The sequence below is a fragment of the Penicillium brevicompactum genome (assembly GCF_028827555.1).
Source record: "Penicillium brevicompactum strain IBT 35665 chromosome Unknown utg000001l_segment0_segment0, whole genome shotgun sequence".
Classification (NCBI taxonomy): Eukaryota; Fungi; Ascomycota; class Eurotiomycetes; order Eurotiales; family Aspergillaceae; genus Penicillium; species Penicillium brevicompactum.
The window spans coordinates 1,891,250-1,903,350 of NW_026623203.1; the positions used below are offsets into that span (position 1 = coordinate 1,891,250).

A 12,101-nucleotide genomic window follows, 5' to 3' on the forward strand; every position below is an offset into this window, starting at 1 on the left:
GCCTATGCATGGCGTCAAGCCTCATCTTCTGATACTTATGTCTACAGATACGATATGCACATGGAAACAGGTATTCTCTTGAGTTCATGGATTTGATTTTGACTGGTTTTTTTTTTAGTTGACTGTCATCAGATAGCGTACAGTTGGTTGGCCCGATCGCATGGATCTGAGCTGGATGAATCGCAAGACGTAAACGTGTGGTATCAGGTATCACAGAGACGGAAAGAAAACAAAGCAATCTCTCTGATAATAATCGAGAGTAGTGAGACAAATGCTGAGCGTTTTTGCTGTCACAGGTGACCATGCAGTAAAGAGACGCAGCGCTGAAATGATAAAGCAAACCCCCTTTTTTTGGTGAACATTTCCGGTCATAAAAAATAGCCCCTGGATGTATCTTGGAGAGCGAGATGAGAAAAGAATAAACCCCACGGTTCATCTACCGTTTGCAGCCTGAGATTGGTTTGAGGGATATGAACTGTACAGGTATATTATGGTCGTATGGTGATTAGCCCTCAATGTGGTGTTTCAGAAGCCAGACGCCAGATGAATGCCCGATTGATGCTGATGAAACACCCCAATCCCAGGAGCCGTTGGAAGTCGAGAAAGAGAAAAGAAAGAAAAATCCAAATGTGCGCCGTAAATGCAATGCATTATCGTGATCGTACGTGTCGAGAAGAAAAGGCTAAACTGTGATTCAAAGCAAAATCCGTTGAAGGTTGAAAGGCGAGAAAGCAGGGAGTCGTTCATGTGGATCGACTACCACCCCTTCACGTGGTATTCCCAAGGACCGTAGTCGGTAGTGTAGTTGGTCCAGGAACCATTCTTGCCCACGTCAAAGTTGGTGGCATTTGGATCTGCCTCAGCACTTGACTGATTTGACACGACACCCTTGTGGGGTCCCTTGGGGCCGGGGTACTCCTGGAGGTTCTTCATGTCATGGGCGGTATGGCGGCGCTTGAGGAAAGCATTGGCAGTTGCGCTCTTTTGTTGGCGCTCCCAGAGAAGGTGTCGGCGGAGAGACTCAGTCAATTCAGTGGCAAGCATGTTGCGGCGGGTGGTTCGAGGAGAGTGGGCCATTGACTGCCCTGGAGCTGGCTTCATACCAATGGGCTTTGATCGAGGGACATCGGGTCCACGCATGGTCAATCCTCCCTCTTCCTTGGGTGGTGAAGATTGAGGAATGGAAGGGCCATTCGGTGAGGTCAATCGAGATCGCTGGAGCGCGGGACTCGACCTGAAGGCATTGCTCTGCATCCGAGTTGGCTGGTGCATCATCATGGTGAGCATGGACCGGCGGGAAACAAGATTTGGCCGGGAGTCGACTCGCTGGAACATCTCGCCACGTTCGTCGACACTGGATTCGCCGCCCTCAGTCACCGAGTCCTCCCAATCGGAGTCCTCATCATCCTCGATGGCACTCTCGGAGACCTCGTCGTCGGTCTCAATGGCGTCCTCGTCGGAGCGGCTGATGTCCTTGGAGTTGGGGATGATGTGGGACGAGACCTGGTTGCTGAATGAAGCGGTCTTTTTCGTAGAGCTCGGGTTGCTGTTCTTGGGCTTTAATCCACCGGTCGCGCTCTCCTGAGCCACCTGAGGCGCCATGCGCTCTTCAAAGGAGCTCTCGTCATCATCGCCGGAGGAACCGCCCAATGTGAACATACCGCCCTTCTTTTTCAAGGGAGAAGGCTTCATTTGAGTTGCAGAGCGGGAAGGACTCGGGTCAATGGATAGTCGGGGCTGCGATCGGAACGAAGAGGAAATGTGGGACGGTGAGAATCCGCGGACGATGCTGGGCGACTTAATCATCTCGGGTCGACTGGGCAGCACCCCTGAGGATGAGACGCTAGTGTCGGAGGCGTGGTTCATCTGGGGGGGTATCACTGTCATTGCCCTCGGGGGCGGTGGTGGAGCAAGACTCGGTAGACTCGTGGGTGTAGGGAGTGGGTCGAGTGAAATGAGGGACCCGGCGAGCGGTGGGAGGAGTGGGAGTGGGAGTTGAAGGACGGGGAGTGATGTCGACGACGGGCGCAGCAGGCTCGACGGGAGGGCTCATGGGCTCCAGGTGCTTCTTTTCCTTGATGTTGAGAACCATGCGTTCCAGGTCAAGAGATGTGATGTGCTTCTCCTTGCCACGGCCAAGGCTGGCCATGGAATCCTCCCGGACAACGGCAGGTCGGTAATCAGAGAACTTGGGGCGCTTGATGTGAGCTTCGATCCGCTCAGCTTGGTCGGAGGCGGCCGATTCGACGCTGGCAGAGAGTTCGGGCAGATCACCGTTCTCGGATCGTTGGATGGGCAATGCGGGGGTATTGCTGGATTTCTTTGGCTCAACACAGAAAGTCTCACGGGTCCACAGACGCCAGCTAAGGTTTTCTAGGCGACGGCCCTGGTCCATGTAATCGGCACATTTGGAGAAAACTGCAGTTGAGTTAGCACAGGAGGGACCTCTCAAGATACAATTGCCACTTACCCATCCACATGCCATGGAGACTTTGAGCGTTGGCGGTATCCACCTTGTGAATATTGTCCGCGTCCACGGTGAGCACCGGTGTCGTTAAAGGCATAGTAGCAACGCCACAGTCCGGAGCGTAACGATTGTGATAATTATGGATTGTTGATTGGTGTTCCGGGGTCGCCGTCTCCCCCGAGAGTGGTCGTACGGCGCTTGGGAAGCGGTGGTTAGGGTTCGTGATAATCAACTGAGTGTTGGAGAACGGTTTAAAATTCGAGTCTAGGCCTTGCGATGCTGCAGAGGGTCGATCAATGGATACTTGGCGGCTCAGCTTCGATCGAATGCTCAGGTGAAAAAGAGAAGCAGATTCGAAGATCCGGGAAGCTTTGAAATGATATTGAGGCGAGATTCAAAGGTCCGGGTTTTCACAGCGCCACAGTGCGGAGAGTTCAATGGTGCGGAGAGTCGGCTAGGAGCTGAGAAGGGCGGATTGAGAATATCCTTTGATCGAGGTTGTAGATGGAGGTGGGAGGTGGAAGGTGGGTGTTAGGAAATATCTGGAGTAGAAGGAAAAAATGGGAAAGGGAGTCGGAACGATAATAAGAATGACGGGGGCGGCACTTCGGTGGAGTGGAGAGGTGGAAGGAGAGGGGGACGGTAATATAAATTATTAAAAAAGGGAAAAAAAGGAAAAAGAATTACGACTTTTTTTATTTTATTTTTTATTTTCATTTTTCAGAAAAGAAAATGTGGGATTTTGGTACGAGCGTGACAATACAAGGGGAAACAATAAGAGACCCCCAAAGCGAATAATTGAGAATAATGACAATAATGACCGAGGGTGTCGGTGAAGGGCGAAAATTCAATCGCATCACGGGGCCCTGGTGACAATACCGTTATCCATCGGTATTCCGCCTACCATGGTTCCCACGGTATTTCCCCAGTACTTTAGACTTTCCTTTCCTCTTCCGAAGTTCCCCCGAAAATAACGTAATGTTACCGGTCTGTTTCCGTGCTTCGTGAATACACATCGCATTTCTACATTGTCCTATATGTCTGTCCTCCATACTGAACACATTTCTGCGTGTTTGTGATTGTATCTATGTTGAAATGAGTGTGTCTGATTTAATTGAAATACAGTGTAGCAAAATTAGCCATTATCACATTGGTTTGCCAAACAATGACAACGTGTACTGATCAAAAGACAATATCCAGGCGCGGTAGTTGCAGTGACTTACCGGCAGAAAGTCCAGACCAGGGTTCCGATCCACGCCACCTGGGCACATAATGTATCGCAATGGTCGTTTGGACATAAGGACAACCGCCTCTTTCCCTTAGTAGTATAATGTGTACAATGTAAGAGGCCTACTGACCGATGAACTGTTGAACTGCCAGCGATTGGTCCTATCAGACCTAGAAATCCGCCTGACTTGCCATCGCATACAAACTATTTTCGTCACGGACACTCTATACTCGGACCATGGGGGTACACCGCATTCAAAAGATGAAGGGATCAGTCTGAGATCTCAAGCCACGATATGATCACAGATAGGGGAGCTTGGGGCTCCCTCACCTTTCGGCTTTACTTGCCCCCGGAGATATTGTCATACGAGGCCCAAATGAGACTCTAGATGTCGAAACACAAAATCATCCGGTGGAGATTATTGCAAACTTCCCTGCCGCCTCATCTCTTGGGCTTGTCCATGACTATGTTTTTCTTTTTGTCGGCTGAATTCTGAAATGTCTCCCCCAGCTCTTCCCCGCAAGCAGCTCATGCCCGGGTGAAGGGATCATTCCAAGGCCGACTGCATACCGGGGAACCAGCGTACTTCTTCCATAGCAGATCGTGTTCTCTTTTCGGTGCAGGGCCTTGTTTCAAAACAATAAAGGAGTCAACCCTTAGATCTCATTCTGGCTATTTACATTACAACCTGGATAGGCATAGATCTGAGGAACAATTTTTACTTTAGGCCTCAATCATGTGGATGGAGAAAAAAAGTCAGCCACCGCAGCTTCATCTGAAGGCATGGATTGAACCAGCCTTACCGCCATTTCTGTGCTCTTATCTTCCGAACGGGCATATCCTGGCCAGCTTTTCCATCTTTGACTATCCTGACAAGACACAGCAGTCGAAAGTGTCACAAACCCTACATAGTCACGAGTCGGCCAGCTGTCATCGAGGTACCTGCTTGGGTAGTGCTCATCCTTTTTGCCTTATTTCCCCTAAATGGAAGCGACATCGACGGATGACGGCTAACAGAATGGCCAACCATTACCCGGAAGTCGCCGCCCTGGAGATGGGGTTTGGTTTTCCGCCGTCACGGGGAATCGCGCCGAGAGCAGTGGAGTCCAAAGCCGGACTGACGGAAAAGGTCTGTCTCCCCTACCCGAAGCATTCCAAACCTCTACCCGGGGACTTGGGAGGGCCCTTCAGGGCATGACCTCCACTGGGGAGAAGTCACACAAGGTGCACGTTTCATCTATCGTGTGATTTTCCACCATAAGATTCCTGGATACATTGGGTCATAGATACTAACGTGTAGACAACTTAAATCAGACTGACATAGGCCCTTGTTCTGTTTCTTGTTCTGTTCCTTGTCAACGACGTCAAAAGTCTACAAATTGTGATCGTGGAAAGTTAAACACAACTTGCGGGGATCCGGAAGGCAGGCAGTTAAACAAGACAAGCCTGCAAATCATGACGCCGTTCCACGCAGGACATCCGGCGCGCTGGTTTCTGGGGTCTTTTAGTGTACTGTTCCCTTAAACGGACTCTACTCAGTGGCAAGGACCAATCAACCATCGTGTGTATTCCGTGACGAAAGGATTTAGACCCGAAGGATTAAAAATATGATTCGTTCGAAAGAGTTCGTCGGTAACAAGGGCATTCCTGCGAATGTATGACACTACACACACCCACAGGATGTGCAGCATACTGGCCGTTGTGCATCCTCGCTTTGAGAGTTACCAACGACACCGTACCTGCTATTGAAGAAGCCACCACTGTAATCGCGACATATGGCGTTCCGACCCAGATCGAGATTCAAGATGATGCTCGTTTCTATTGACTCATCTACAGAACCAGCTTCGGTCTCACCCAGACCCAGGTGATAACAGGTGGCGATGTACCCCAGATAAGCTACCATATTTCCATTAGAGTAGGCGTGCTGCATTCAAATCGGGATGGGGCAGCTGCAAATCCCTGGTAAGATGATACATACCCATAGTCAGCCCGACTGTGGGGGCGCGAATGGGGTGGCAAAAGCTGGGGTAACCAAGGCCTTTTCCCGGAAGAAAGGATTTCCGCCTGGGGAAACACCTGAAGAATCTACGGCACTTGAATGTGCAAGTATGAACCAAAACCTGGGCATTTCGACTCGAATCGGCCATTGTTCTATGTGCTGTACAATCAACTGCCACCAAATGACCACGGGAAGACCGAGGCGGCAAATAGCAAGGCCTCAGATGACAGCTGATGAGCGCGCTTCGGACTATAGATTTCCTAGTGCCGATCGGACAAATTCAGGCCCCATAATACACCAGAACTGGATAAACGGGTTGTACAGTCACGTATTATTTTTCAGCTAGCATAGATGGAGACGGGGAGAAGTGGACAACTCATAAAGTGGCGAATGGTCACGCGCAGTTCGTCACATGATGTCCTCTACCAGGAACGCGCGCCACCTCGGCAGGGGCTTGTGACTCCAAGTTTCAGGGGCCATTTCTTCTCTTTCTGCTCTACCCAATAAGTACGGAGTACTCCGTACCCAGTCCAGACTACAAAGTACGGACACCCTTATCACCTGAGTCCATGTGATACAGCGAGATTTCTGATATCTCTCAAGTCCTCGATTTGACTAAGACCATTCAACCGGGACAATTGACAGCGGTCCGTCAGACCAAATGACATAGGCCAGTACGGAGTACGGAGTAGCACGAAGATAGATCCAGCTTTACATCTCCCTATCCAATGAGAACTCCAAACTCCAGGGTATGCAACTCCATTCACAAGTGATCACCGTCATACAGCATATTCGTTCATTTCCCACCATATACTCCGCACTGTAGCTCATGTAAGATTCTACGACCCCACACAGATACTACAACACCACACATACTGTACATATGTCGATCAGATTCGTGATGAGTGTTTCAATTTGCCCAGGCCCGCATATAATGTAATGAGGCTACAGTGGTAACAAAGGGCTCGTTTGGTGTCTCGACATCAGATGACAAAGAACAGAGTGTATAAATGGGGATTTACATCTAGTGCTTCAAAGTAGGACTATCCCTAGATTATCACTTCGTCTATGTTGTGTCAACAAACCAATAGCCATCACCGTTACCCTTCCGATGTGATGGATATGAGGTAACGCCGGCGATTGTCCACCACCTCTCTTAGTATTCCGTACTCTATTCTCCGTACTCAGTATCCGTATAGATATAACCAAACGCAAGGCATAGTTTCATTGTCCGAGAGGGTAGTCATTACCGCCTGTAAACAAATTTAGACCTACTGAGTTCCAACCGTCCAGGCTTTCATAAATTACCAATACCGTATCATAGTTATGAATCATGATCGATCTAGATTGCCAAATTTGGGTGATGATAGATACATAGCGACTCTAAGGCACCCTAAGGGGATTTCTCTTTGTGTCCTAAAGATCATGCAGCAAATCACATTCCTCCGATTTTCTACTTTGTTTGTGTTCCGCTTCCCCGGCCCCATGAATGTCTGTGCTCAGATCAAGTGTTTCTGTCGATACTGATCTATTGCTTACATGGGTGGGAAAGGGGCATCGAATATTAGAGACCATAAACAGCTTGGAGCCTGGTAGCAAAGCTCTACAGGAGGTCGCGACTGGGGTCATGGGCGGCGATTGTTGATTTTTGCGAGTAAGGGATGCCCGCGAGCTGCGAAAGTTGACGCCGCACGTCGCTTTTTTCATGAAATCAGGTGAACACCGGGATCGAGATCGAATCCTAATTTGAAACACCAAACCCAAATCTGTCGCAATGAAGTGCGACCGAGATATGTGTCTAATCGGTAAGCGAACACGTAATGATTGTCTTATTCACAGGTCTGGTTTCGTGGACTCCGTACTATCTCCCGACTCCGCAACGATCATCTCCACTGAATGATGCATGTGACCTTGAACAAGGGATATCTCTCCGGGGAATCTTCCAGATCGAAACCAAACTTGCTGTATCCATGAGGCTGGTAAGTCCCAGGCTAAACGAAGATGAGGGGGATGTGGGTTCCTGGAGCAATCCAGCCGGAAGCAGGACCTGCATATCCGCGACGATCACTTTCCTTCAAATGCCTTTAGATTTTCGATGCTTCTCTTAATGCAAGTGCATGGTCATCTTCTAAACATTCAGCTCTGCTGGAACAGGTGACATCCAAGGTACCCCTGCCCTAGGCGAAGATCGTTCTAGACTTGTGTCTTTGCTGAAAGTCTTTGTTTTCCATCAAACACTAAATCCCTCGTCATGTTTCGTAGTTGCGCACAGGATATTTCACAATATTTCAGGCTCAATTCCAGAGTAGTCGTAGTTTCAAGTCACACCTTCACCATATATTCAAGCTGTAAAACAATTATGCATTCCAGCATCAGGTCTAGCCCTTAGGACTCACTGCGTAGACCTTGGTCCAAGACCGTCAATATCTCCCTTGTTTGGGATATGTGACCCAGTGTGTCCGCCCTGTGCTTTCTGCAGATCATGTTCCCAGGTATTTGGTAGCCCTGGCATGCTTCTTCCCATATTCCGACGTTGCGGACCCACTTTCCTAGACCTTAGCCCTGGTGCAAGGGTCTTTTCTCTATTTCGTACAGCACGAAGTATTTTGGCCCAAAGGCTTCATCCGCCACCTCGTCATTATATATGGTTTCTGGGGGTACGGGGTGACTAAATCAAATCACCCAGAAGAGATGCATATTGAACATTGAATGTGAGCTATGACTCAGTCTCTTTTGATTATTGTTATCGTACTCCGTACTCCGTACGGAGCATGGAGTAAGTTGGCTTGTTACATGTGTTTGTACTCCGTACGAAGTAAAGAATTAGCTATTTGTCAGTTCCCCAGACCCCTGATCCAGTGCCTCCAATCATCCTTGACATGACTCGTAATGCTGATATTAACGCTTGCCATGGTGCACAAGGCTAAATATGTAGTCCAGGGCTTCAAAGACTAAGAATTTGCTTTTTGTTGTTTGTTGAACTGCGTACGGAGTATCACGGGACAGTTCATAGCTTACGAACTTGTTCAAAAACAACCCCAACCCGAACAATCCAAGACTAGCCCAACTCCCACGGCCATACGGAGTAGTTACAGATCAACTGCAAATCCTTTAGCTTACCACCTATAAAAGAGGTCGGGATCTAAACTTTTTTTTTTTATCTGCCGGCCCTCAAAATAGTTGACGCCGAATGTTCGCATGATTCTAGAGCTAGCCAATAGAGTCCTGCTCAGAAGATGACTGCGTCTGGCCATAGGCACCGCCCGGTGGCTCTAGGGCGGCTATCTCCTGACAGCTCGCTTTGCTTTTTCCTTCTTCCTGCCAAGAACGGTTGTGGCGGCTGTGAACAAAGCAATATTCAATCATCGTACCTCGGTGTCTCTCGGTGTGATTGTGGCGCGCGATAGTCTTAGATGTTGTCGTTGACTGCTTATCCCTGGCACCATAAGAGCCATGTGACCTCTTCCTGTAAGAGGTAGACCCTCGTGTTGAATACAAATCCTACCGTCATGCCCAGGTGTTTCGTGTCCAGATGGTCACCGCAGCTTCCGAGGTCTTTGAAGGGGCGCCACGCGCATGTCTTTCAGGGTTACCCTGTTGCCGATTAAGGCACCAGGCGCCAAACGGGGAAGTACCTGAAACTATCTCTATCTGAGGATATGTTTGTCTATGCATCGAATGGTGTGGTCATGGTCATAAACTATTCGATGGAGGTTCCTGTTTCTTCATCAGCCGTGGCTTTTCTCGAGATCCTGGGCCCATGATGTCTCAAATTCGATGAGAAGATGTGTCTTCCAAGGTATACATACGGAGTAAAGAATCCCCAGCATCAGCTCAGTTTATGTGTCAAAACTCATTCCATTTGTCACATCGGAATAAATAGCTCTTGAAAACTTCCAAAGTTCCCGAGGTGGTCATTGTGCAGCCTGACGTTAATATACGTACGGAGTAACCTTGGCAGTTGGAAAAAATTCTGGATTGAAACATTTACAAACTGGTTATTTTCTAATACATCCCAAGAGTACCAAAATTGATACGGAATCACATAATCAGTTCTCAAAGTCGCATCAAAGCAGTCGAAATCCGGGGGAGTAAGACCCCTACGGCCGCTTCCGGCCAGGGATTCAACACAACATCAAAGTTTAACCGAAACTAGAGTATTGAGAATTGAACATTTTTTTTTTGACTCGACGCAAATAGATTACACAAATTCGCCAATCACTATTCAGCTTAATTGGAGCACCTGGTTCTCCAGTGCCGTTTTGAGAGAACACATGGTGCATATCGAAGGTATACTTTTTGCATCTGGAAGCGGGAAGCATGTTGTATCAGGAAAAGGCGACGAGGAAGATTCAATGACACCCAAAGCGACAGGAATATTGCGACTATCGAATCAAATTAGCTCTCAAATGTGTCGGTCGCTAACAGATGCGCAGTATGCATAGCAGAAGTATGATGATTACTCCAAGTCCTGAGGCGTTAGCAGCGTTTCAACGACCTTTTTATGTGTGGTCAAACTATGTGTTATTCTATAGTACCAGAAAATAAGAGAGAGAGAAAGGAAAAATAGGCTCATTCTAAATTCTAAGCCTAATTTGCTCTGGTAATGTAGGCCACGTCAATGATATTGACTACAGCATACGGGGACAACACGACGATCTTGATGTTTGGATCAGTAAGACTAAATCTAATGACTTATGGTCCTCAAAAAAAAAACGGCCAAAAATACCAGCATGTTGATTCTGGCCGGAGTCTGCCCCTTCTCGCATTCAATTTCCATCCCACACGGGAACGAACTTCAGGTCATCTGAACGGCGGACATAAACTATCTAGTGTGGCATAGATTTATCTCAGGATAGCGCGGCTAACTCAGCTACCACAAGAGATGCACCAAGTAAAACATAGCCTCTTCCGCATTGTACCATGCAATATATTCCAGTCCTATTTGAAATGACAAAAGTCGGCATGGCACCAAATAGAACCCGCTACGGCTGAACAACGATATGCTAATCTCGATATCTCGACCCGAAGCTTACCAACAAAGGAAAGAGAAACAACCCAAGTCGAGATCTAGGTCTCACGGATTGCAATATCGCCCCGGTGACGAAAATGGGCGCCAGATTGAAGCTCTATGGTACCTGTCAGCCGGCTCACACCGCAGCGACGGGTTTGCATTCGGCCCGCCGCACGAGTTCAAACAAGAGCGCTACATATTTTTGTACACAAGTACACACCCAGGTACATTGATAAGCAAAGTAAATAGTCCTGGAGGCTGTTGACGTACCTACAGACGGTGATGTCAAAGTTGAATTCTATCAAGGTGTCCGCGGTTCTGTCCTTTCCCCCAGATATTCCAACAAGTAACATCTGTTACATCCACTTGCTGCAGCCCACGGAATACTTGAAATTGTTATGCTACGGGGTGTAATCCATGTACCTTGACACAAGATATTATGTAAAACGAGGGATTGTCAATGCAGGTGAAGAATCAATATGCCACGAGAGAGAGCTATCATATCTGTCTAGACGCGACTCGGATAATCTTTTGTAATATCGGCAGGTTATTACAAGCTGCAATGTCAGATATTTCGTAGTGCAGCCAGTGTCTCAAGCCACGACGCACAAGTGGTGGCATATCCTTGGATGTGCTGGGTCTGGCCAACACTATACCGAAAACCCTACGGACATTCACTAAACTTATTCATGATATCCCAAAGACAAGAGAAGAGTTGTTCGTCCGAGTTGAGATATATGCCTAAATGTCCCGGCATTTGCACGTGAAAAGAAAGCCGGAAACTCTGGTTGTAATTTATTGCTTTGAATAAAGAATACAGAATAAAGAATAAAAGCCAAACGGGAACAAAACAGAGCCAGCCTAGGCCTTTCTCGGCCCCAGTCGAGCCCCAGCTATAGGAATTTTCTGAATTTCGTGATCCACGAGTCGCGGGGAACCAGGGTGGTACTTCCATGCATTGTGAAACCAGGGAATCAAACTCTTAATCCTTGAGTTAGAGACTTGCTAAAGATCAAACGGCATTGTTATACAAGATAGTAGCCGGGTGGGAAAAAAAGCTGTCAAACACAACCCTTCAAATTTTAGGAGTTTTCAGCGATCGAATTGTTAGACGGGAACCAGGTGTACACATAGTTGACCGGATCAAAACTGGCTACGCGGCTGCCATCCACGGCATAATTTTGATCAGGCCGTTGACTAAAACAAACTGTTATAATTCTTGAGTGTTTGTAGTGATGGTACGTATGCCTCGTCTCCAGTGTGTCCCATAGGTCGACACGTCCCGAGGTCACTTCGATGCGTCGAAATGTAAACTACATGATAACAACGAGCCTGTTCCCTTACTCTCATTGAGACTTACCTGAATAACCTACCTAGGTAGAGGCTTGCTTCT

At 48.0% G+C, this 12,101-nt stretch overlaps 1 protein-coding gene across 1 annotated transcript; it reads right to left on the reverse strand.

The window, feature by feature from the left end:
• Positions 1-756: 756 nt before the first annotated feature.
• On the reverse strand, positions 757-2,564 carry N7506_000486 (uncharacterized protein; the record flags this gene model as incomplete). The annotated part of the gene is made up of 3 exons (XM_056949782.1): positions 757-1,829; positions 1,882-2,418; positions 2,471-2,564. The coding sequence occupies 3 exons, from the start codon at positions 2,562-2,564 to the stop codon at positions 757-759; spliced, it is 1,704 nt and encodes a 567-aa protein (XP_056815697.1).
• Between the last annotated feature and the right edge of the window lie 9,537 nt (positions 2,565-12,101).